This window comes from Lithobates pipiens, unplaced genomic scaffold, assembly GCF_037356315.1.
Source record: "Lithobates pipiens isolate NorthernLeopardFrog02 unplaced genomic scaffold, aLitPip1_a1.2 Scaffold_16, whole genome shotgun sequence".
Classification (NCBI taxonomy): domain Eukaryota; kingdom Metazoa; phylum Chordata; class Amphibia; order Anura; family Ranidae; genus Lithobates; species Lithobates pipiens.
The window spans coordinates 645,617,169-645,643,170 of NW_027507748.1; the positions used below are offsets into that span (position 1 = coordinate 645,617,169).

General features: G+C 43.5%; 1 protein-coding gene across 2 annotated transcripts in view; it reads right to left on the minus strand.

Moving 5' to 3' along the window:
• The window catches only part of LOC143984049 (solute carrier family 35 member F2-like), a 61,388-nt gene that overhangs the window by 21,359 nt on the left and 14,027 nt on the right, over positions 1–26,002 (minus strand). Inside the window, exons 1-5 of one of the 2 annotated variants that reach the window (XM_077484331.1) lie at positions 24,096–24,842; positions 17,270–17,445; positions 11,671–11,798; positions 10,044–10,203; positions 5,326–5,482 (exon numbers count right to left, since the gene is read on the minus strand). In XM_077484331.1, coding sequence (XP_077340457.1) covers positions 5,326–5,482; positions 10,044–10,203; positions 11,671–11,798; positions 17,270–17,445; positions 24,096–24,214 — 740 coding nt within the window. In that variant the 5' untranslated portion in view covers positions 24,215–24,842. Of the gene's footprint in view, positions 1–5,325; positions 5,483–10,043; positions 10,204–11,670; positions 11,799–17,269; positions 17,446–24,095; positions 24,843–26,002 lie in introns of those variants that run through there. The other variant, XM_077484332.1, reaches the window with a different exon arrangement.

Sequence of the window (26,002 nt, forward strand, 5' to 3'; positions counted from 1 at the left end):
CTGCATTAGTACTAACGGCACTGGGGAGCTACAGTTCATTGAGGGAACCATAAATGCCAACATATACCGTAACCATACTGAAGCAGAGCATGATCCCCTCCCTTTGGAGACTGGGCCGCATTCCAACATGATAACAACCCCAAACACACCTCCAAGATGACCACTGCCTTGCTAAAGAAGCTGTGGGTGAAGGTTATGGACTGGCCAAGCATGTGTCCAGATCTAAACCCTATTGAGCATCTGTGGGGCATGCTCTAATTGAAGGTGGAGGAGCGCAAGGTCTCTAACATCCACCAGCTCCGTGATGTCATCATGGAGAAGAGGACTCCAGTGGCAACCTGTGAAGCTCTGGTGAACTCCATGCCCAAGAGGGTTAAGGCTTTGCTGGAAAATAATGGTGGCCACACAAAATATTGGCCCAATTTGGAAATTTTCACTTAGGGGTGCACTCACTTTTGTTGCCAGTGGTTTAGACATTAAATGGCAGCACTCATAAGTTATTTTAAGGGGACTTCAAATTTACACTGTTATACAAGCTGTACACACTACTTTACATGGTAGCAAAGTGTAATTTCTTCAGTGTTGTCACATTTGACAAAAATGTTAGGGGTGTACTCACTTTTGTGAGATACAGTATACAAAGATGCATTGGGATCAAGGAATTAATTATTCCCCAATTGTAACCTCACAATAATTACCCTGGTTTGGACATTTAACTTGCATGATGGAAACACTAATGTCTCCACCTGTGTAGTGAAGGAGAATGGCTGACATACTTTGGATGGTTTGTCCACTAGGACAGTCTAGAAGTCTAGATAAAGGATGATCCCCTATACACAACGATGATGTCTGGCTACATATAGATGGGAACCAGCCAATATATATTATAGTATGCGAGAACTTGCTTCCAAGTTGTGTCCAACAAGTATCTTGTGCCATTTCTCAAATGTTACATAACGTGTCCTTTTAACCATGCAGCCAAGAGCATATGGCTAGACTTCTATACCGAAGAGATTTTCACCTGTGATTAACTCCCATCACCATATTACAGCATGTAGGTATTACCTATGCACTCATACATTTTTTTTAAATCTACAGAAATGGGACCCCTTTCTGCTGGAGCATCAACCACCATCACTCTAGTTGTCAGTCTCAAATGGCTTACATGTCTTAATCCACACAGCTTTCCCTTAAAGAGGGATTCCACCTACAAAAAAAAAAAAAAAAAAAAAGGAGGATATATTAAAAGCCAGCAGCTATAAATACTACAGCTGCTGACTTTTAATAGACACTCACCTGTCCCAGGGCCCACCATTCTAGGTGAGGGAATCAGGAAGTGAAGCGTTGCGGCTTTACTTTCCGGTTTCCTACTGCGCATGCGCAAGTCGCGCAGCGCACTAGGAATGGTCAGCGCTGTCTCTGGGACCCGTGTGTGTCCCAGCAGAGAGAGTGGCGGGACAGGAAATGGCATAGACTCCCGTGGGAGTCTATGCCCGGAAGTGGGTGCAAATACCTGTCTTAGACAGGTATCTGCACCCCCCTCAAAGGTGCCAAATGTGACCCCGGAGGGGGGGGGGGGCGGGGGGGAGTTCCAATGAGCAGAAGTTCCACTTTAGGGTGGAACCCCGCTTTAAGGCAGGGATATGCAATTAGCGGACCTCCAGCTGTTGCAGAACTACAATTCCCATGAGGCATAGCAAGGCTCTGACAGCCACAAGCATGACACCCAGAGGCAGATGCATGATGGGACTTGTAGTTTTGCAACAGCTGAAGGTCCGCTAATTGCATATCCCTGCCCTAAGGCAAAACCCAGCCTATTCAAGGAAAGTACTACCCCCTAAATTCTACCCAGTTGCATACATGCAGCTGCAGGGCAGGGAATGCCTTGGCCGCTTACCACTGGTATTGTATGGTGAGAGCTCAGATTCGCTCAGGTTTGGACATGGCTATGCTTATCGCTATTCTACACCTGTAAGAAGTGACATGACACCTGATGGGAGTTGCATTTGCCTGCGATATGCTCTGATCAGTTATGGTTTGGTAAATGCGTTTTAATCTACAATTTACTACATTAGAATGTGCTTTATCTCTGCCATCTAATACACTAGTTTTGTTTTCTCTTTTACCTTAAGGCTGCATTCCCACCTCAGCGTTTTCAGCTCATAAAACGCCTGAAAAAAATGGCCAACAAGAAAAATCCCATTAAATTTCAATGGGACCTGTTCACATCTGAGTGTTTTGTCCCTGAAGCAAAAGCCTTAAAAATGTCTTAAGCTCAAAAAAAAAAAAAAAAAAAAAAAAAAAAATCATGGGGCAGATTACAGGCGTTTTTCTGCTTTTTACATTGGTGACCTGTACAAAATCCCGGCAAAAACATGGTAAAAATACGATGTAAAAACGCGTGACTTTGAAACACTCAAGGTGAGAATGTAGCCTTAAAGAGGAAGTAAACCCTGATGGGTTTATTTCCTCTTTGATTCCCTGCAAAGGTAAAGCATAATGGACTACTATGCATCGCATAATAGTCCATTATGTGTCACTTACCTGACACAGGAGCCAGCGAAGTCGCCGCTGTCCCCTGTAGTCTGGAGCCTCCATCTTCTTGGTGGGTCTCGCTGCTCTGGCGTGGTCATTCGTCGGAGCCGCAGTGACGTCACTCCTGCGCATGCGCACGGGAGCCGCCACTTGCTGCATATCGCCGTTAACTGTGGTGCGTTCAGTGCGCCTGCGCGCCGCTGTCTACGGTACCTGTCTTTCGGGAAACATCTCCTAAACCGTGTAGGTTTAAGAGATATTTCTTAGACCTACAGGTAAGCCTTAATCTAGGTTTACCTGTAGGTCCAAGTGGTTTGTAAGGGTTTACAACCACTTTAATCCCTACTCACACCTGATGATTGATTTTACATACATCTGACAATGCACAGGAAGAGGATTACCATTACTTTGCTGGGGCCCATTCAAACCTGAGCGTTTCCCCTCTGTGTGTCTTGGTAAAAAAATATGGTACATCCCCCCCGTCCATAACTTTTCCATCAAAATCAACAATGCAACCATCAGTCCCTCCCCTCACACCAGGGTATTCAGTGTAATCCTAGACTCTAATGTGTCATTTCAGCCCCAAGTCCAATCGTTGTCAAAAGTTTGTAGAATTCACCTCTGTAACATCTCTAAAATTCGCCCCTTTTTACTCCCTTGTTTTCTCTCGCCTTGACTACTGCCTCCTCTATAGGCTATCCCCTCTTTAGTCCATCATGAATGCTGCTGTCAGACTTATCCACCTTACCAACCGCTCAGTGTCTGCCACAACTCTCCTCCAATCCCTACACTGGCTCCCAATCACCCAGCAAATTAAATTCAAACTAACCACAACATACAAAACCATTCACAACTCTGCCACGAGCTACATCACCAATCGTGTCTCCAAATATCACCCAAGTCGTCCTCTCTGCTTTTCTCAAGACCTCCTACTCTAAAGCTTTCTTGTCTCCTCCTCCCATGTCTGTCTCCAGGATTTCTCCAGAGCCTCTCCCATCCTCTGGAACTCACTACCTCAACCTGTTGGGCTATTCCCTACTCTTGACAACTTCAGGCGTTCCCTGAAAACTCATCTCTTCAGGGAAGACTACCATGACTCCAACTAATCTCCTACCACTTCCATCAGCTCATTCCCCAGTTACAACCTTTTATACCACCTGACCCACCCTTTTAGATTGTAAACTCTTCTGAACAGGGCCCTCTTAATCCTCCTATATTTTATTGTATTATAACTGTATTGTCTCAATTTTATATTGTAAAGCGCTGCTTAAACTGTGCTATATAAATCCTGTATAATAAGAATAATAATAAAATAATAATTATAAATATACGCACATGGTGGGGATGTCTTTCTAATTATACACATAAAAATCTCTAGTCAGACTAACTCCCTTCAGATGACTTTGCCATCTTTAATCCCTGGGCCAATCGCTTTGCTTGATGAAAGCACTCCGATATATCTTGACAGCAGACAGAATGGTCATTACGAGTCACTGGAGATCAAAAGGTAACTCCAACCATAATAGGACATGTGAGGTTAATGTGAACACAAGGATCCGTGATATTATTGCTTATGATTAAGACAAAAAGGAGAAAAAGTCATTTCCCATTGGGATGTGTGGATCATGTGTAAAGATCCTCCTGACTGGATACCTTGGAGCTTAAATAGGACGTACCAGAAACATTAGAAGTCCACGTGAATAAAATTAAGCCTCAATCACATGGGGCACCAAGGACTGTAGACTGTGAATGGACCATTTGTTTATGTGGTTTGAGCTGGTAGGTGCTGCATTCAGGCAGACCGTGCAAGTGTATGGTGACAAAGTAACCGCACAAACAGGCGACTGCACCAACACTGTCTGCATTCAGGGCCGTACACCTGCACCCCTGCCAAAATTAGGATGAACGGTTGTTTCTGTGCAGCTGGTGTATCCCCTATACACTTACATGGGGGCTACCTGTGTCCTATCGTATAAGGTCCTCCACCCGATAGTGTCCGCTGCGTACTGCGCATGCGCAGTACACAGCAATACAGATTCCGACAACTGCTGAGGATGAACGGCGCCTGAGCCGTGAGTCCAGGTTCTATCCCCACTATCCAAGTGGACATAGGAGTAGGAATATAAAAGAGCCGAGCGCAGCGATGCCGAGCCCGAAGCGTGGCGAGCGAAGCTCGCCCGCGAGGGGCCCTCTAATATTCACAACCCTATGTCCGCTTGGATGGTGAGGCTACCACCTCCATTCACGGCGCAGGCGCCGTTCAGCTTCGGAGATTTTCCGAAGCTTTGTCTGCTCCGTACTGCGCATGCGCAGTACGGCGCGGATACTATATGATGGCCGGACACTATATGGCAGAACACCTGCACACAGCATCTATTGGCTCAAGCTGCATAAACAAACAGATCTATATCTTCATTTTTCTTTTTTTTTCCCCCCTTTTTTTATTTTTTTAACAAAAAGGTGAACTTATCTTTCAAATTCATGTCAAAAGCTTCTTTTTCATGACAGCTATTTTATCGAACGCACATTTCCAATAAATGGCCTGTTGAACGTACTTGAGGACCGAGGTTGGGAATCGCCAAATTCTACCGTACATTGCATCTCTCTGCCAAGTCACAGCATAAAAGTCTGATATCAGACATGTATATAACGGAGGCTACTGCAAAGAGGTTTACAGGACTGCGTCATTCATTCTCCGAGATGACAGATCAGAAATGAAGACTGATCAAACAATGCTGCAGAGACAATAGCATAGCTTCTGTGCAAAAGTAATAACTATCAGACTCTTACAGCTGTGTCCCGCTGACGAAGGTTCCGAAGAGGCCCAACATTCCCAGGAACTCCTCCCGGGTCAGGTTCTTCACTACATACTCCTCGGTCACATTAGAAACTGCATATAGGCATGCTGCGAGGATAACCAGAGCGTCTCCAATCAACATGTTAGCGGCTGCAAAATAAAAAGAAAACCACAAAAAAAACAAAAACCTGTTATTCATATTGGGTTGCACACTTGATACAGAAAGAAAAGAAAAAACAAAAAAACAAACACACACACACACAAAAAAGGTTCAGGGAACATGTTACTTTATACAGAATGTACTGGTAATGGAATATCCACACACCACAAGCTAAATCAGTATATTCCATCCACTTTAGTCAAAATCTCAAATGACAAAGAAAAATTATTGGTGAAGGAAATTACTTTTTCCATCAGTACAGTAGGTATAGAAAATCACCCCCGTTAAAATAATCACATATTGTTGCTTTGCAGCCTGAAATGAAGACAGACACAGTTTGTTTTATCCATCTGTATTTACTAGTGTAACTTACCACACCCAAGTGAATGATACAACACCAACATGGCAGAAAAACAAAAACAAAAAACACACACAATCCAAAAACAGAATCACTGGAGTTGGAAATAGGATCATCCCACACACACACACACACACACTTATGTCAGCATTTTATTGGACTACTTTTTGCTTTAAATTCCAGCCTTTAGTCCGTTGTCTGTCTACTAACTTTGTACATCTTGACTTTAAAATATTTGCCAACTCCTCTGTGCACAACTGCTCAAGTTCAGTTACATTTGATGGTGACCGTTTGTGGACTGCAGTCTTCAAGTCATTCCACAGATTTTCAATGGGGTTTAAGTCTGGGCTCTGACTAGGCCATGCAAGGACATTCACCTTTTTCTCCTTCAACCACTGTGTGGTCATTTCTGCTGTGTGCTTTGGGTCATTGTCATGCTGGAAGGTAAACCTTCTTCCCATTGAAAACTTTCTGGCATAGGGCAGCAGATTTTCACCCCATCTATTTTTCCTTCTATCCTGATAAGTGCTCCAGTCCCTGCTGCAGAGGAACACCCCATGCCAGGATATTACCACCTCCATGCTTTACTGTAGGAATGGTGTTATTTGGATTGTGAGCTGTATTGGATTTCCACCAGACATATTATTGCACCTTGATTTCTGAGGCCATATGGAAAAATGGGTTATGGTCAGATGAGACTAAAATTTTATGATTTGGCCTCAACACCAAACGATATGTCTGATGGAAATCCAACAGAGATCACCATTCCTACAGTAAAATATGGAGGTAGAACGGGAAGAAGGCTTACCTTCCAACATGACAATGATCCAAAAGCACACAGCAAAAAGGTGGTCCAACAAAATACTAACGTAAATCTATACCCACTGTATGTCCACATACTGCCTTTTTAACAAGCTAAACAAGAATATATATCTGGCTTTATTCTCTGTAGCAGAAATAAGAAGATGACAGTAAATCTAAAAACAAAGTTTAGATTTTTTTTTTTATTTAATTTTTTTTGCAGTTCCCTGTACAGAGAGGGATGGAGGTTATTTACTGTGAGCAAAGATTTTAGGCACTGGGGACTTGAAAGGTCAGTCCTCAGTCAGGAATCATGATGGACACAGGGCATGGGAAGGACATTGGCAGTGTGAGCCTCATTTATACTCTTAAGCAGACATGTCAGGATGAGGATTTTTGGCCTTGGACCAGTGTAAAGATTTAAACTGAAGGAGATCCCACTCTTTTCTATTATGGCACGTCATCTTTCACAGTTTGGCAATTTAAAATGTTTTAGTATGCTGATCCCTAACCGAAGAGCTGTATCAGTATTTTATTTTAACCACTTCAGCCCCGGAAGGATTTACCCCCTTAATGACCAGGCCACTTTTGGCAATATGGCACTGCGTCGCATTAACTGACAATTGCGCTGTCCTGCAACGTTGTACCCAAACAAAATTGATGTCTTTTTTTTCCTTATCAAATAGAGCTTTCTTTTGGTTGTATTTGATCACCTCGGCGGTTTTTATTTTTTTGCGCTATAAACAAAGAGCGACAATTTTGAAAAAAAATATATTTTTTTAACTTTTTGCTATAATACATATCCCCCCAAAAATTATATATATATATATATATATTTCAATTACACATACACACACAAAATGTAATCATCAGTTTGGTTTGTGTAAAGGTTACCGCGTCTACAAACTATGGGCTAGATTTAGGGACTTATTTATGTTTATTTTTTTTAGTAGTAATGGCAGCGATCTGTGATTGTTAGCGGGACTGCGACATTGCAGCAGACAAATCTGACCTTAAATTACACTTTTTGGGGACCAGTGACATTACTACATTGATCAGTGCTATAAAAATGCACTGATCAATGTAAAAATGACACTGGCAGAGAAAAGGTTAACACTAGGGGGCGATCAAGGGGTTAACTGTGTTCCCTGAGTGTGTTCTAACTGGGGGTGGGGATGGGCTGCCAGGGACATGACGGATGTCCTGATGACTGGGAACAGTAGATCTGTCGCCATGTCCCCTGTCAGAACAGGTATTCGCCTTGTTTACATCAGATGACATCTCCAGAGGAAGGAATACAGGCACATTTACAGGTGCTGACCCTCTATGGATTAATGCAGTTGGAGCTGTGAAATAGATGATCGATGCAATTATAACACTGTAAATAGACTGTAATTATTGTCCGATGTGGATGTGACCATTTATATCAGTGCAGCTAATATATGATTTGTATCTGATGGCAATGTACCATCTGACGTCGTTTGCCCCCAGAGGCTGAATTATTTGGTTGCATATTTCAAGTTTGGACCCTGGCCTTGGTTATTCCGATGCTGTGGTGCCCATCGAGGGAGAATCCTGTGCAGGCAGTGACACCTGTTCCTATACCTCAATGTGTGTCCTGAAGAAGCGATCAAGAAAAACGCGTAGACACACAGGGGCTCACGCATGTTCTGATGTCATACTGATGAACATCATTTTTTCATTTGGGTATATGCAACGTCCTCTTTTTCTGGCCATTGCCTGGCCGTTAGTGGACAATACCTTTTTACACAATTTTTATACTGTATATGTTAATTTTTAATAAAACTAAACTTTTAAAACTATATTGTTGTGCCAATCTACTTCCAAAATCCAACCTGGTGGGATTTGTTTTTTCGAACAAGTTATACAGATGTGGTACATGAGCGATTAACCTTAACTATTAAAAGGCAGATACAGGGGGTTCCCCGGGTTACAAATAAGTTAGGGTCTGTAGGTTTGTTCTTAAGTTGAATCTGCCTGTAAGTTGGAACAGGTCAATTTTTTTAAGTGTAGGTTCAACCCAAAAATTTATTTTTAAGCTTTTTGGATAGCATAGGGAAGGGTTATTTAACATTTGTTTTTTGTAACATTTGTTTTGCTGTCTGTGCCCCTGTTCAGAAGATTTCCCCTCACTTTCTGTCCCAATGACAATTGGATTTTGAAAATGTTGGATTGTTAGCGAAACATAGACTGGTGATAAATCAGTGGAGACACCTTTTTCCCATTTTAACTCTTACAGGAATGAATGTCCCTTCCTAGGGTAGATTTCCTCTCACTTCCTGTTGTCTCCCTCCGTTTGCAAGTAGGAGTTGTTTGAAGTAGGGGCCCACCTGTACCCGTTTCTGCCTCTGTACTAGGTGATCACGGGTCGCCGATGGCAGCTATGGCGATTCACACAGAAGAGCCAACCTGCTGCTGTATAACGATGGCGGCTGGTCATCAAGCAGTTATAGGAGCATTCCCAAATACAATGGTCACTGGTGGTGGCTAGAGCCCCTGGCAGTGATTGCATGAAATTATTTTTTTTTAAATCTGACAGGCTGAATGTACTGAAGTTGATAGAACGATGACTTCAGTACAACCAGCCTGTCCATAAATGGATTGAAACTCGATCGGTCCCCACTGAACCAGCTGAGATGCTATCCATGTATGGCCGACTTTAAACATTACTTACTAATGCCGCGTACACACGATTGGAATTTTGGCCAGCAAAAGACAGATGAGATCTTTTCATCGGAAAACGCGACCGTGTGTAGGCGCCATCAGAATTTAGCTGGCCGAAATCCCGCCAGCAAAAACTATAGCATGTTCTCAATTTTCCCAATGGAAAAACGTTCTATCGGAAATTCTGATCATGTGTATGCAATGCCGACGGGCAAAAACTCACACATGCTCAGATTCAACTACGAGATGGAAGCTATTGGCTACTGAACTTTTTCTAGTCCCGTTGTACGTCACTGCGTTCTTGGCGGTCAGAATTTGGTGTGACCGTGTGTAGGCAAGACAGTTTGAGCGGAATTCCGATGGAAAAACCATTAGAGCTTTTTCCGACGAGAATTCCGATCGTGTGTACGCGGCATAGGATAGTTCTTTAAATTGTAACATGAGTGGCCAGCTTAACATCTCGGAGCAGTTGTTCAGAAGAGACATCACTAGGCAGCTGCTAAAGGAGGCACCCAGCAATGTGCATATGAAAATGTATCACTGCAAGGTACCCAAAAAGTGATTACCACATCAATATTATTTTTGGGTACTTAATAATAATATTAATAATAATAATAGAAAAAGTAGAACCATTTCCCTTTAACCATACTACTCAAAAGCGAAGCCTGACTTGGCAGCACAAAAAAAATATTTATTAGGCGTCTGACCTTCGTTGCTCTCTCTTCCAGATATAAAATCTGCTCCAACCATGGTGCCAACTCCCAACAGACAGACCACAACAGCAATGTAATGGATCAGTCTGTATCTTGAGCGAAGGATAAACCAAGAGAGAACCATCAGTACAGGGATCCCGACACAGTCCAGAAGCTATATGGGGAGAAAAAAAAAAACAATAGAAAACGTAAAAAAATAAAAATAATGAAAAACTGATTAAAAATACCCAGCTTGTTCACTGCAATATGCTGTTAGTGCAGCACTTCTGGGCTCATTGTACATGGGGTGGGAAATCGGGGAACAGACGTACCCCAACCTCCAACCACTCTCCAAAAAGAGGCAAGCAAGCCTGGGGATTGTGGTCAGGACAGCTGTTACAGTAGTAACAAAATCTCTTCCACAAAACAAAATAAAGCCGACTTTTTAAAAAGGAGAAGTATGGCCAAAGCTCTTTTGGTCATAAGTCTCCTATAGGTCACAGAAGTGCACCTAGCTCTGCAATCCTGCGGGCCAGATAAATCCGACAGTGGGCCAAAACTTGCCGTCGGCTGACATCACAGGGCCAGTCCAGGCTCTGCAGGGATCGCGACAACATCAAGTTTCACCCAGATGCCTGACCGCCAGCTGGCTCAGGCACTCAGAGCACCGCTGAGAGACTCAGCCAGCCGCTCCCACCCCTTTCACAGTCTGGCGCTTCAGTGAGCGGTGGAGGGGCAGAACAAACCCAAGAACTGAGTAATCAGCGGTCTTTGATCTCTCAGTTCTCGGTGTAGACGTGACGGGGAACAGATAAAGCCTTGGATTGATGCTGAATCTTCATAGGAGAGTGTGATTGTTTATTTTTTTTCAAATCCCACATCTCTTAAAAGCATAATAATGCTTACAGCTGGAGCTCATTTTAAGCCTTTGACTGCCATAAAATACTAAACAAGTCCTTGGCGGTCAAAAAGTTAAGGGGCGTCTATTTATAACGGATATTTCAGTATTTGGCAGATACTGTAAAGTTGACACTATCTACTTGCATCTCTTAAGGAATATAGGGGCATGTTATTCCGTTTCCCCCCGCCCTCCACTGTAAGAATGCACTGATCAGCGCGGCAGCTGATTGGCAGCATTTATTGATGGAACAAAAATTTACCACTAGTCCTGGTCAAGAGGAGTCAATCAATCTTGAGTAGGAATGGTCATAGATGGATTGAAATTTGGCTAGTACCTGCTGAAATGGATGAATTTTGATCTATCGCTAGATAGATCTATGGATCTGTAGATCTATCTCCACTAGCTTCTATGGCCGTGTGGAGCGACTGCTCTGCTGCATTGTGAACACAGGACGTAACCACCACAGTCACCAGAGAGCACTTTGTATTTTCTCAATAAATGCAAAATGTTCTGTGATTGGATAATGTGAATATTGTGAGGTCACCACCCCACCTCGTTAAATCAGAGGATGCTTTGCATTCATTGGAGACAATGCAAAGTATTCTGTGAAAGTTAAAATCGGTTATAAAAATGGGAATCTAGATGCTATTAGGCAACAAAAAGCTAAGAGAGCAAATGATAAATATGCAACAGAAAAAAAAATTAAAAAGTTAAAACCACCCATCAGCTGTCGGTTCTTACCTGGACACTAGTAAGGGTAGTAAACTGGTAGGCTTTCACAATGCAGTAGTTGGCTTCCACATCAACAATACCAAGAAGAAGATATTTCCACCACTTGTGTCTCACTATGTACAGAATCCCGTTCTCTCCTGTTCCAGACAGACGCAATGGAAATGTTCAGCTAGTGACTTACATCATATGCTCGGGTCACTATTCTACACAGCTGTCAGTGTGGTCTACTCAAGCAATGCCAAGATGGAAAACCATCATCTAATAGAAGACCTTGGGGCAAAGCAATAGGATTTTGTTAACCTCACCTGCACCCCCCCCCCCCCCCCCCAAGCTTATAATTACCCCTTGCTGCCCACAAAACACATATGTACTGCGGCAAAGAGGCTTGAACACCCACATAGGTTATAACTTTCACACAAACCAATTAATATACACCAGGCATGTCCAAAGTCCGGCCCATGGGCCAATTGTGGCCCATGTTACGGTTTCAAACGGCCCCACTGGTAATTTGGATAGATATATAGTTTGTGGCCCCCAGCGAATCCTCGAGCACCGCGGTGACCACGAAAGATATATACGCCGATTTCTGCTGTCTGAGTGGAAGGAGGGGGTGGGCGCTGCTGGATTACACAGAGCGGCGATCTCCTGTGTACCCTGGGGGTTCAGTCACATGCAGTCCCGCCGCGTGAACCACTCTTCTGTCTATCACAGGCGAGATCGCGTGCGACTGATCGCTGGGGACACAGGAGATTGCAGCACTGTATGATCTGGTACTGACGAGGCTGCAGATGAGCAAAGATGTGTAGGCAGCATTCATTTATAATGGAGAGGCTGCTGATGGGCACTGTGCAGGCTGCATTAAAGGGTTTAAAGCGGAGGTCCACCCTAAAGTGGACCTCCGCTCATCGGAACCCTCCCCCCCTCCGGCGCCACAATTGGCACCATTCAGGGGGGAGGGGGGTGCAGATACCTGTACAGTACAGGTATTCTGCACCCACTTCCGGGATAGCTCTCTGCGGAAAGGGGCGTAGATTACGCCCCTTTCCACAAGTGCCCGCCCCTTTCCGCAAGTGCCCCGCTGCTTGCTGGGAAACACACAGATCCCAGAGGCAGCGGGGACCGTCCTTATTGTGCAGCGCGATTCGCGCATGCGCAGTAGGGAACCGGGAAATGAAGCCGAAAGGCTCCATTTCCTGATTCCCATACCCAAGATGGCGGCGGCAGCACCTTACAGACGATCTAGAGATCGGCTTCGGGTGCCAACATCGCGGGCGCGCTGGACAGGTAAGTGTCACTATTTTAAAAGTCAGCAGCTGCAGTATTTGTAGCTGCTGGCTTTTAAAAAAAAAAAAAAAAAAAACGCGGAGTCCCGGTGGACTCCCGCTTTAACTCATCTATTTAAAACTATAGCACACTGTCACTAGTTTAAAAAAAACGAGCGCTGTAAATACCCAATATCAGCCGTCTTCAGGCCGGTCCCATCACTCGGCCGCTTTCCAGCTCTGAGCTAATGCTTCTGTGGGAGTGACGGTGATCTCCTTCTGACGTCAGATGGAGAGATCACCTGTCTGCTCATCTCCTCCTCAGAAGCCACGCATCGTAGCTCAAAAGTGCCCACAAATCACATGATCGGCCTGAAGACAGCTTATATTAGGTATTTACAGCGCTTTTTTTTTTTTTTTTTTTTTTTTTTTAAACAAATGACACAATATGCTATGCCAGCCTCTAATAGAGGGGCTGGCAGTGAAAATTTTTTAATTTTATTTTACAAGAATAGCGGCAGGGGGCATGCTGGCCAAAAACAGACACAGAGGGGCATGACAGGCAGGAGGGAGGGGGAGAGCAGAAAGCAGGCAGTCTATCAGGGAGGAAGGCACTTGGACCATGGTGATCAGGGCGGAGCTGCCCTGGTTATCCTGGTCTGATTAGAGAGGGCATAAAGGAAGTGGTAGGTTTAAGGGTTTTTTTTGGGGGGGTTAACAAAACACTTTAAGTTGCAATGGTGAAGCTGCTGATGGGCAATGTGCAGGCTGCATTAATTGGCAATGGTGAGGCTGCAGATGGGCAATGGAGAGGTTGCTGATGGGCAATGGAGAGGTTGCTGATGGGCAATGGAGAGGTTGCTGATGGGCAATGGAGAGGTTGCTGATGGGCAATGTGCAGGCTGCATTGATGGACTTTTTTTTGATGGCTTTTTTTCCTGAAACTTCCCTCCTAAAATGAAAGTGCGTATTATACGCCTGTGCGTTACACGCCGATAAATACGGTATATCCAAATAACATGCCTGAGCTCATCCTTAGTCCTGAGCAGGGCTCGGGGATTCAATGGGGACCACAAAAGATAGATTCGTATCCATCCAAATAACACGCCCAAGCTCATCTCTTCACCACACACAGCCACAAAGGCAAGGGACAAGCACGCTTAAACTGAATTTTAATGGTTCAAAGAAAGTCGGCCCTCACGCATGTTCACTTGATCAAATCCTCTTTGAAAAAAGTTTGGACACCCCTGATATACACTTATTGGGATTTTTTCCAAAGACATGTGGCAGAATACATTGTCGCCTAAGTTTATGAAGAAGTTAAATTTTTTGATTGGTTACGTTTTATAGCAAAAAATATATTTTTTTTCCCCCCCACATTTTCAGTCTTTTTTAGTTTAACCACTTGCTTACTGGGCACCTAAACCCCCCTCCTGCCCAGACCAATTTTCAGCTTTCAGCGCTGATGCACTTTGAATGACAATTGCGCAGCCATACAACACTGTACCCAAATGAAATTTTTATCATTTTTTTTCCCACAAATAGAGCTTTCTTTTGGTGGTATTTAATTACAGCTGGGAGTATTATTTGTTGCTAAACAAACAAAAAAAATGCAAAATAAAAAATAAAATAAAAAAAATCATGTTTAATAGTTTTTTATACAATTTTGCAAACAGGTCATTTTTCTCCTTCATTGAAGTGCGCTGATGAGGCGCACTGATAGGCTGCACTGGTGGTCACTGATAGGCACAGATAAGGCGGCACTGATGAGCAAAGATGGGCACAGATAAGATGGCACGGATGGGTGGCACAGATGGGGGGCATTGATAGGTACCACTGATAGATGGGACTGATGGGCACTGATAGGTGGCTCTGCTGGGCACTGATAGGCGGCACTGGTAGATGACACTGATGGGCACGGATATGTGGCACTGGGGTGCAGCACCGTTGAGGCAGATTGTGGGTGGCACTGTGGGCACTGATGGGTGGCGCTGTGGGCATTGATGGGTGGCACTGTGGGCACTGGTAAGCTGGCCGTGATCGGGACTGATGATCGGCTCTTTTTTTCTCTCCTCGCGCTGTCAGCGCGAGGAGGAATAATAGCCGATTACCGGCTCCGTTGTATCACATGATCAGCTGTCATTGGCTGACAGCTGATCACATGGTAAGGGGTCGGGATCGACCCCTTGCTCGGATCCGTGATCAGGCGAGTCTCATAGACTCGCTGATTACAGAGCGCGCCGCTCGTGCACGGGACGACGTCAATAGACGTCCGTCCCGGCAAAAGAGGTCCGCGCTGTAGCCGTCATTTGGCTATAGCGCGTATCTCTAGTGGTTAAATAAGTTTAATTTGTGTATGGTGTTGCATGACTGCGCAATTGACAGTTAAAATAGTGCAGTGCTGAATAGCAAAAAAGGGCATGGTCATGAAAGGGGTAAAATCTTCTGGAGGAGGTCAAGTGGTTAACCACTTCAGACCTGGAAGGATTTACCCCCTTAACGACCAAGCCAATTTTAGCGATACGGCACTGTGCTACTTTAACTGACAATTGCACGTTGTACCCAAACAAAATTGATTTCCTTTTGTTTTCCCCACAAATAGAGCTTTCTTTTGGTGGTATTTTATTACCTTTGCGTTTTTTACGCTACAAACAAAAAAGAGGGACAATTTTTGCTATAAAAAACCACCAATAAAGAAAAAAAATAAAAAATAATACATCAAAATTTCTTCCTCAATTTAGGCCAATTTGTATTCTGCTACATGTTTGGTGAAAAAAAATCCCAATTAGCATACATTGATTGGTTTGCGTAAACGTTATCACGTATACAAATTATGGGATAGATTTAGGGACTTTATTTTATTTTTTTTACTAGTAATGGCGGAGATCAGCGATTTTTAGAGGGACTGCGACATTGTAGCAGACAAATTTGACGCTAAGTGACACTTTGTGGGGACTAGTGACACCAATACAGCGATCAGCGCTAAAAAACTAAAATAAAAATAATGCACTGACACTGTATAAATGACACTGGCAGGGAAGAGGTTTACATCAGGGGCAATCAAATGGTTAAATGTGTTTCCTATGTGTGCTTTCTAACTGTGTGGGGGACGCTTACACTACACGAAGAGAGAGATAGGTGTTCCCAATTACTAGGAATCAAAGATCTCTCTCTCCCTCTGTGACAGAATGACAGTCTGCCTTGTTTACATAGACAGACTGCCGTTCTGTCATTCCCCCAAACGATCGCAGGTAGCTAGTGGTCATCGCTCCCGCTGTGTCCAATCACAGCAGTAGCGGGTCATCATTGGTGCACGTGCGCGCCCCAGACCAGGTAGTGCGAACAATGTACAGGTACATCGTTTTGCACAACCGGGCCGCTCTGCTGCAGTAAATGTGCGGTGGGAAGTCTGGAACTGGTTAAAAGGTTAAGTTCACCTTTGAGAGCATGTTGCACATTACAACTATATTTAGGGTAGCATGCTTCAGCAGTCCCCTCCCCAACCCTGAAACCCACTGTGACAGCGGGTGGGGGATGTTCCCCCTGCACTTGCGGCCACAATTTAAATACAGTGCAGCTGTGTGGAGCCTCCACACTTAAAGCCGTGTCATTCTTTTACAGAGCTCTGCAAATTAAAGCGGTATTCCACCCTAAAGTGGAACCTCCGCTGATCGGACCCCCCCCCCCCTCCGGTGTCACAATTGACACCTTTCAGGGGGGAGGGGGGTGGAGATACCTGTCAAAGACAGGTATTTACACCCACTTCCGGGCATAGACTCCCGTGGGAGTCTACGTCATTTCCTGCCCTGCCGCACTGTCTGCTGGGACACACACGGGTCCCAGTGACAGCGCGGAGATTTCCTATTGCGCGGCGCAACTCACGCATGCGCAGTAGGGAACCGGGAAGTGAAGCCGATTCGCTTCACTTCCTGACTCCCTCACCTAGAATGGTGGCAGCAGCAGCCGAGGGCCGAGCAATCGATCGGCCTCGCTGGAACCCGGGACAGGTGAGTGTCCATTTATTAAAAGTCAGCAGCTGTAGTATTTATAGCTGCTGGCTTTTAATATTTTTTTTTTTGGTGGAATCCCTCTTTAAATGAATTACAACTACCATCTGCCATTGCAGGAGACGGCTTAGTAATGAATTGTGAGAGCTCTGTTAGTTCACTGATCTTCCTGCTTCTCGGTACCTATAGTGAGAATCTGCACATAAAACTATTAATATACTATTGAGAGTTTGCAGAAGCCTGGCATTGCACCCATGATTATGGGTGCAAGATTATGGGTGCATGATTTTGAGTAGAATAGAAGACAATACAACAATAATAATAATACGTTTTACTCACCTGGCCTAAACGCCAGCCAGACAGTGTAGACCATGAACAGCAGGCAATAGTTAACAAAGCTCTGCAGCATCGGGGTGTCCACCTTATACGTCACCGCCAAATACTGGCTGGTCACTGCAGTCCCGCATATGAAGAGAGACAGCAACTGGCCCATGAGAAGAGTCTTCAGGACATACCTGCAATGGCAAATATCACTAATCAACCAAGATACAGTATTTCACAAAAGTGAGTACACCCCTCACATTTTTGTAAATATTTTATATCTTTTCATGTGACAACACTTAAAAAAATGCTACAATGTAAAGTAGTGAGTGTACAGCTTGTATAACAGTGTAAATTTGCTGTCCCCTCAAAATAACTCAACACACAGCCATTAATGTCTAAACCACTGGCAACAAAAGTGAGTATCCGCTAAGTGAAAATTTCCAAATTGGGCACAAAGTGTCAATATTTTGTGTGGCCACCATTATTTTCCAGCACTGCCTAAACCCTCTTGGGCATGAAGTTCACAGATTGCCAATGTAATGACATCATGGAGCTGGTGGATGTTAGTGACCTTACGCTCCTCCACCTTCTGTTTGAGGATGCCCCACAGATGCTCAACTTCTTTGGCCGACCATGGTGAGGCCTGTTCTGAGTGGAACCTGTCCTGTTAAACTGTTGTATGTTCTTGGCCCCGTGCTGCAGCTCAGTTGAATGGTCTTGGCAATCTTCTTATAGCCATTATATAAAACAACAATTATTATTTTTTATTTTTTTCCAGATACTCAGACTTCTTTGACATTCCTCTTCCAATGACCAGTATGAGAGCGATAAGGCCTCATGTACACTTCTGCTTCTAAAAACTGACATTTAGGAGCAGTTGGGAATTTTTTTCCAACTGCCCTCCACGTTATCTTATCAGTACATGTACACAGGGTTGTTTATAGTCTTTTCTAGGCAGTTTAGAGGCTTTTTTTGGACAACAAAAAAATGGGTTCAAACGCTGAGTTTAGAGGCATTTCAAGTGCCAAAGGCTTCTAAAAAACGCAAGCGTGGCAAAACGCCACTAAATGAGGCATGTAAATGCGGCAGAACAGATGTTTTAAACGTGGGTTACTATCTGTCAAGTTAAATCATTCAGGAGAGGTTGGAAAAAAAAAAAAAAAAAGTCCCATGTACATGAAGCCTTACACCAAATGTAACACACCTGCTCCCCATTCACACCTGAGACCTTGTAACACTAACAAGTCACATGACACAGAGGAGAGGAAATGGCTAATTGGGCCCAATTTGGACATTTTCACTTAGGGGTGTACTCACTTTTGTTGCCAGCGGTTTAGCCATTAATGGCTGTGTGTTTTTTATTACAGTGTACTCACTTCTGTGGGATACTGTACATACAGGTAGAAGCAAACATTTATGAGTAAAACAGCTTAAGAAAAAAAAAAAAAAAAAAAAAAAAAACACGAATGCAAGGAGCACAGGATGAAAACACATTATGGTTTGCATTAAGACAACCTTTTCATTTTGAATGGGCTGCCAACGCACAGGAACCAAAAACAAAAAAAAACCCCCACACAAAAACAGACATGCAGCATTTTTCCCTCCCGACACAGCACAGAAGTGACTTGCAATGCATCGAGGTTCTCTACAACACATGGGCATCAGAGCTGCATATTGTCATTCAAAATGCCATGTTAGAATGCATTGCAGCAATACGTGCACTGCAGCGCAAAAGGGTGCATCAGCCCTCAATGGTATTGTTAAAAAAAAAAAATCAGGACAATATAAAAAATAAAAAAAGGGGGGGGGGGGGGTGTGTGAAGGCATTAGGGTTTATTAGAGTTAACTTACATTATACAGTACATCCAGCAAAGTACTCACAGCGCTTAACTTTTTCCATATTTTGTTACAGCCTTATTCCAAAATCGATTAAATTAATTATTTTTCTCAAAATTCTACAAACCATACCCCATAATGACAACGTAAAAAGAAGTTTGTTTGAAATCATTGCAAATTTATTAAAATAAAAAACAAAAAAAGTACAAAAGTATTCACAGCCTTTGCCATGACACTCAAAATTGAGCTCAGATGCATCCTGTTTCCACTGATCATCCCTGAGATGTTTCTACAACTTGATTGGAGTCCACCTGTAAATACAGTTGATTGGACATGATTTGGAAAGGCACACACCTGTCTATATAAAAGGTCCCACAGGTAACAGTGCATGTCAGAGCACAAACCAAGCCATGAAGTCCAAGGAATTGTCTGTAGCCCTCCAATACAGGATTGTATTGAGGAACAGATCTGGGGATGGGTACAGAAAAATGCCTACAGTAATGAAGATCCCAATGAGCACAGTCGCCTCTATCATGAGTAAATGGAAGAAGTTTGGAACCACCAGGACTCCTAGAGCGGGCCGCCTGGCCAAACTGAGCGATGGGGGGAGAAGGTCCTTAGTCAGGGAGGCGACCAAGAACCCGATGGTCACTCTGACAGAGCTCCAGCATTTTTCTGTGGAGAGAGAACAACCATCTCTGCAGCACTTCGCCAATCAGGCCTGTATGGTACAGTGGCCAGATGGAAGCCTCTCCTCAGTAAAAAGGCACACAATAGCCCACCTGGAGTTTGCCAAAAGGCACCTGGACTCAGACCATGAGAAACAAAATTCTCTGGTCTGATGAAACAAAGAATGAACTCTTTGGCCTGAATAACAAGCGTCATGTCTGGAAGAAACCAGGCACCGCTCATCACCTGGCCAATACCATCACTACAGTGAAGCATGGTGGTGGCAGCATCATACTGTGATGACATTTTTTTAGCAGCAGGAACTGGGAGACTAGTCAGGATCGAGGGAAGATGAATGCAGTAATTTACAGAGACATCCTTGAGGAATACCTGCTCCAGAGTGCTCTGGATCTCAGACTGGGGCAAAGTAGCTAGGGCATAATTCTGTGAATGTCCTCGAGTGGCCTAGCCAGATCCCAGACTTGAATCTGATTGAAAATGGCTGTGCACTGACACTCCAACCTCATGGAGCTGAGAGGTCATTGAGAGGTCCTGAAAAAAAAAAAAAGAATGGGAGAAACCGGGCAAAAAAATAGGTGTGCCAAGCTTGTAGCATCATACTCAAAAAGACTTGAGGCTGCAATTGGTGCCAAAAGGCCCTTCAACAAAGTATTAAACAACGCTGTGAATACTTATGTAGATGGGATTTTTATTTTCATTTTAAATTTGCAAAGATTTTAAACAAACTTCTTTCACGGTGTCATTATGGGGTATTGTTTGTAGAATTTTGAGGAAATTAAGTAAATCCATTTTGGAATAATGCTGTAGTAGAAAAAGTGAAGCCCTGTGAATACTTTCCGGATGCACTATAACTAAAATGCAAAACTTTTTTTTTTTTTTTTTTTATATATAAATAGAGTGCAGAGGGATTAGAACCCCTGTCAGTGCCCCTATTAAGGAGATTCACCCTCTCCATTTGTCCTGTTTAACATTATCATTGAAAGTAAAAGTAAAAGAAAATCCCAAATTTTGGGTTGTCCCAAGAAAAGTAAGAGGACAAACCTTCTAATGCGGACACTAATTCTGGTGATCCCCAAGGAATTCCCTTAATTTGGGGATCATGGTCGAGTCGCCAGAAGAATGGTCGAGTCGCCAGAAGAAAGCCATTACTACGCAAATGCCACAAAGTATCCCGCGCACAATACGCCAAACAGCACAGAGACAAGCCTCAAACTTTCTGGCACAAAGTCATTTGCAGTGATGAGACCAAAATTGAGCTTTTTGGAAACAACCATAAACGCTACATTTGGAGAGGAGTCAACAAGGCCTGAGATGAAAGGTACACCATTCCTACTGTGAAACACGGAGGTGGATCGCTAATGTTTTGGGGATGTGTGAGCTACAAAAGGCACAGAAAATTTGGTCAAAATTGATGGCAAGATGAATGCAGTATGTTATCCAAAAAATACTAGAGGAACATTTGCATTCATCAGCCAGGAAGCTGCGCATGGGATTAACTTGGACATTCCAACATGACAATGATCCAAAACACAGGGCCAAGTTGACCTGTCATTGGCTACAGCAGAATAAAGTGAAGGTTCTGGGGCGGCCATCTCAGTCTCCTGACCTCAATATCATTGAGCCACTCTGGGGAGATCTCAAACATGCAATTCATGCAAGACAGACCAAGAATTTACAGGAACGGGAGGCTTTTTGCCAAGAGGAATGGGCAGCTTTACCATCTGAGAATTAAGAACTGGGGTATGTAAACTTTTGATCAGGTTCATTTGGGTAGTTTCTGTTGCCATTATGATAAAAAAAAAAAAAAAAACGCAGTTGATTGATAATAAATGGCTTCAGCCAAACATTAACCATAAGTGAAAGAAATGTTTTTGGGTTATCATTTATATTCTCCAAAAAATGGGCAAGAAACCATAAATTCTGCCAGGGTATGTAAACTTATGAGCACAACTGTATTTGCAGCTACAAGGAAACACCTGACCTTACCTGCCACAGAAATACACTGGATGTGGGTTGTATATGGCCAAGAACAGCCGTGTGAATGAGGCCTTGCATGCATGACTCTGCACCGTGTCTTATTCCTTATGTCAGAGTCTTGAGCAAGAACAGTGAGCAGCACAGTAATGATATCACCAAATCTCCTGACTGGCAGTCAGAAGCTGCAGTGCCTTAGATCTCATACTGCACATATACAGATATGAGGATGTGGAGTGCCCAGGCACAATCCAATACCAGGAAGTACTGTGTTATTTCTCAGAAGAAATTCAAGACCAAAAAGTACACCTCTATCAGTCTCCTGCCTGGGCACAATAAACATTTCTAAGGCTCTGTTCACATCTAGGTGCGGGACGCGCTGCCTGTCACTTCCAATGGCACCTTGATTACGGCATGATTTTGCCGTCTGACGAATCGCAGGATGCCCGTCGCCCAAGAGAAGTTCCAGAACTTCTTTTGGGTAACAGGTGTCCAGAGATTCCGTTTGCACGATTTTACTGCCATTTGTCGGGCATCAATATCGTACCACAATCAGGGTGCCATTGCAAGTGACGGGATCGTAAGCATGCCCCGCGATTTGTGGCAATTCAGTATCTCGGGCAGAATCGCAGCAATTCTACCCGCAATCTGGGACATGTAGATATGAACGGAGCCTAAATGTTCCCTATAACATATCAAACCTCCACTTTTTGAGTTTTTGAGGAACACTTTAACAAGTTTCATTGTACAGATGTACCTAGGGATCCTGGCATGAACACGTTCTGTCCTAAAGTGACAACGCTCACTTCATCATACTGTATCTATGGAGTAGAGCTGCACGATTAATCGTTAAGAATCGTTATCGCGTTTTTTTCCCCTGCTGCAATTTTGACAAAGTATTTCCCGATTCTTTCTATGCAGAGAATTCTCTCTTCTCTGCTAAAGGCTGTCAAAAGAAAGGAAAAAAATAAATAAACCAGGCAGTCTGCCAAGAATCACAACATTCTTTAGCAGTGGAAGTATAAACATTGTAACAATTTGTCCTTTACATCAAAGGCATACACTTTGGTGTGTAAATGAGGCAAGTTTAACCACTTAAACGCTAAACCTTTTTCTGAATTTGTCTCGAGTTAACTGGTTCCTGGCCGCCACATGTAGATATACGTGCACAGAATGGCACGGCTGTGCAAACAGGCATACCTGTACATCCCTTTGAATTTGCCGCCGTGCCATCACGTGTGCACACCCGCCGCAATCTCCATGAGTAGGATCACGGGTCCCGCGGACTCTATGTCTATGGGGATACCCATGATCGTCTCATGGAGAGGAAGAAAGGGGAAATTCTAATGTAAACAAGCTCTATTTGTGGGGGGAAAAAAAAGGATGTCAGTTTTGTTTGGGAGCCACATCGCAAGACCGCGCAATTGTCAGTTAAAGCGACGCAGTGCCGAATAACAAAAAGTGCTCTGGTCTCCAAATGGTCTGGGGCTGAAGTGGTTAAAACACACTATATATATATATATATATATATATATATTTTTTTTTTTTTTTTATTATAATTTTTTTTTTAGTAGAGACCCTAGAGAATAAAATGTTGGTTGTTGCAATATTTTATGTCACGCTGTATTTGCGCAGCGGTTGTTCAAATGCAATTTTTTGAAAAAAAAAAACACCACTACTAACAAGTAAGCCCAATTTTTTTTGAATAACGTGAGAGATTTTACGCTGCGAGAATTGTGATCTTTTTATTTTAAGCAAAAAAAAAAAAAATCGTGATTCTCATTTTGGCCAGAATCGTGCAGCTCTACTATGTAGGATCAGTGTTGTCACCCACAGTCAGGAAGTGTTAGGATTATACCCTCTCCTTCTCTCAATAACTTAGGTGGGAGGTGTTCTGCAGTTCACAAAGGTGACCTGAAAAGTCAGAGATAACAAAACCATTTACTGAAGTCAGCTCATGATTTCTTGTGACTATGGGCGATTACACAATGTTGAGTGTATTATTGAATGAGAAGCGCTCACACTGTACAGTGTATACCGGCCATTCTCATCCAGAGGTTGCTAGGGGCTCTTTGACCCCCCATGTGATGGCGCCTGTATAGAAATGCAGCCAACACCACATGGTAGAGTGAACAGCAAGATACCAAATACCTTTATAGCGATCTATACGGGTTTCAGACATCTTATTGGCCCCCATTCTGATCACTGACTTCTGATGAATTGGTTTTAGCAGGGGTTCCTTAGACCTAAAAGTTAGGGGGGGGGGGGGCTGATAAAGGGAGGTACACCCAGAATACACATAACTTTTACATCCCCATCCCAGCACCATCAGATAAGTTACCATGAGAATATCTTCTCCCAGACTTGGGACAGGCGATCACACATCCTGGGGTTCCATAGGGGAGGAGGAGGAGGAGAGGGGCCCCCCAGGGATGGCTGACTGGCTTCTGCATCCTCCATGCTTCAGGCCAATACAGGAGGGGAGATCATATGCAGAGGAACAATGAGACTCCAATACCGTCCGATGTGTTCAGGACAGGGATGACGTTCCGATGAGGACAGGGATGAAGATCCGATGAGGATGGAGCGATGAAGCAATGAGGACAGGGATGATCAGATGAAGACAGGGATGAGGATGATTATCTGACAAGGATGACTCAATGAGGGACTGCAGGGATGATGTTGATCGGGTAATGAAGACAGGGATGATGATGACCTAATGAGGGACAGGGATGATCTTGAAATGAGAATGCAAAGAAGACAGGGATGAGGATGATCTGACATAGATGACCCAATGAAGACAGGTATGATCTTCAGATGAGGACAGGAATTATCTTCAAATAAGAGACATGGGACATCTAATGATGTTAGCAATGCTTATCAGAGCCAAGGATGATGATGATCACATGGTCCTTATCTCTTTATCATTAGGATGCAGATAACCCCCCTGTGTGATGGAAGTGCAGAGATCGGACGGTCCTCGGGATGGATGGGGGTCATGCAGCAGGTGAAGCCCTCACTCCTCTCCCAACACTGAGCACTCTGTGCTCCCACCATGTGGATCGGATTTCCCAAGGAGGGGGTGTGGCCTGATGTCACCAGCTCTTCCTCCTAACGTGTCAGCCAGACATTACATGCAGAGTGTAGAGAAAGAACACATGGCCAGGATGCTTTATTGATGGCTGAATCATTGCTCTAACTTAGGAGGGAAGGAGAGCTGTGTACACATGCAGGGCAGACTGCTCTGTTGTCTGTGGGCTGAGCGATGATAATGATGAACAGTACAAATCACAGGTGTACCTGATAATAAATCAGCTTTCATATTACAGTAAAAGTTATCCCTGGTCTATTAAATAATCCATACGCACCCTGCAATCTGTTTTCATTAACCACTTGACCACTGGGCACTTAAACACCCTTAATAACCAGACCAATTTTCAGCTTTTGGTGCTCTCACATTTTGAATGACAATTACTCAGTCATGCAACACTGGACCTATATAAAATTTTTTGTCCTTTTTTTCACACAAATAGAGCTTTCTTTTGGTGGTATTTAATCACCTCTCAGTTTTTTATTTTTTGTGCTATAAAAGAAAAAAGACCGAAAATTCTGCGAAAAAAATGAATTTTTCTTCGTTTCTGTTATAAAATTTAGCAGATTAGTAATTTTTTCTTCATAAATTTTGGCCAAAATTTATACCACTACATATCTTTGGTAAAAATAAGTACAAATTGGTGGATATTATTTGGTCTTTGTGAAAGTTATAGAGTCCACAAGCTATGGTGCCAATATCTGAAAATTGATCACACCTGAAGGACTGACGGCCTATTTCAATTCTTGAGACCCTAACATGCCAGAAAAGTACAAATACCCCCCAAATGACCCCTTTTTGGAAAGAAGACATTCCAATGTATTTAGTAAGAGGCATGATGAGTTTTTTGAAGTTGTCATTTTTTCCCACAATTCTTTGCAAAATCAAGATTTTTTTTCCCACAAAATTGTCATATTATCAGGTTATTTCTCACGCACAGCATATGCATACCACAAATTACACCCCAAAACACATTCTGCTATTACTCCCGAGTACGGCGATACCACATGTGTGAGACTTTTACACAGTGTGGCCACATACAGAGGCCCAACATGCAGGGAGCGCCATCAGGCGTTCTTGAGCACCCAGGACAATTCTGACATTTCTCTCCTACATGTAAAAATCATCATTTATTTGCTAGAAAATTACAGAGAACC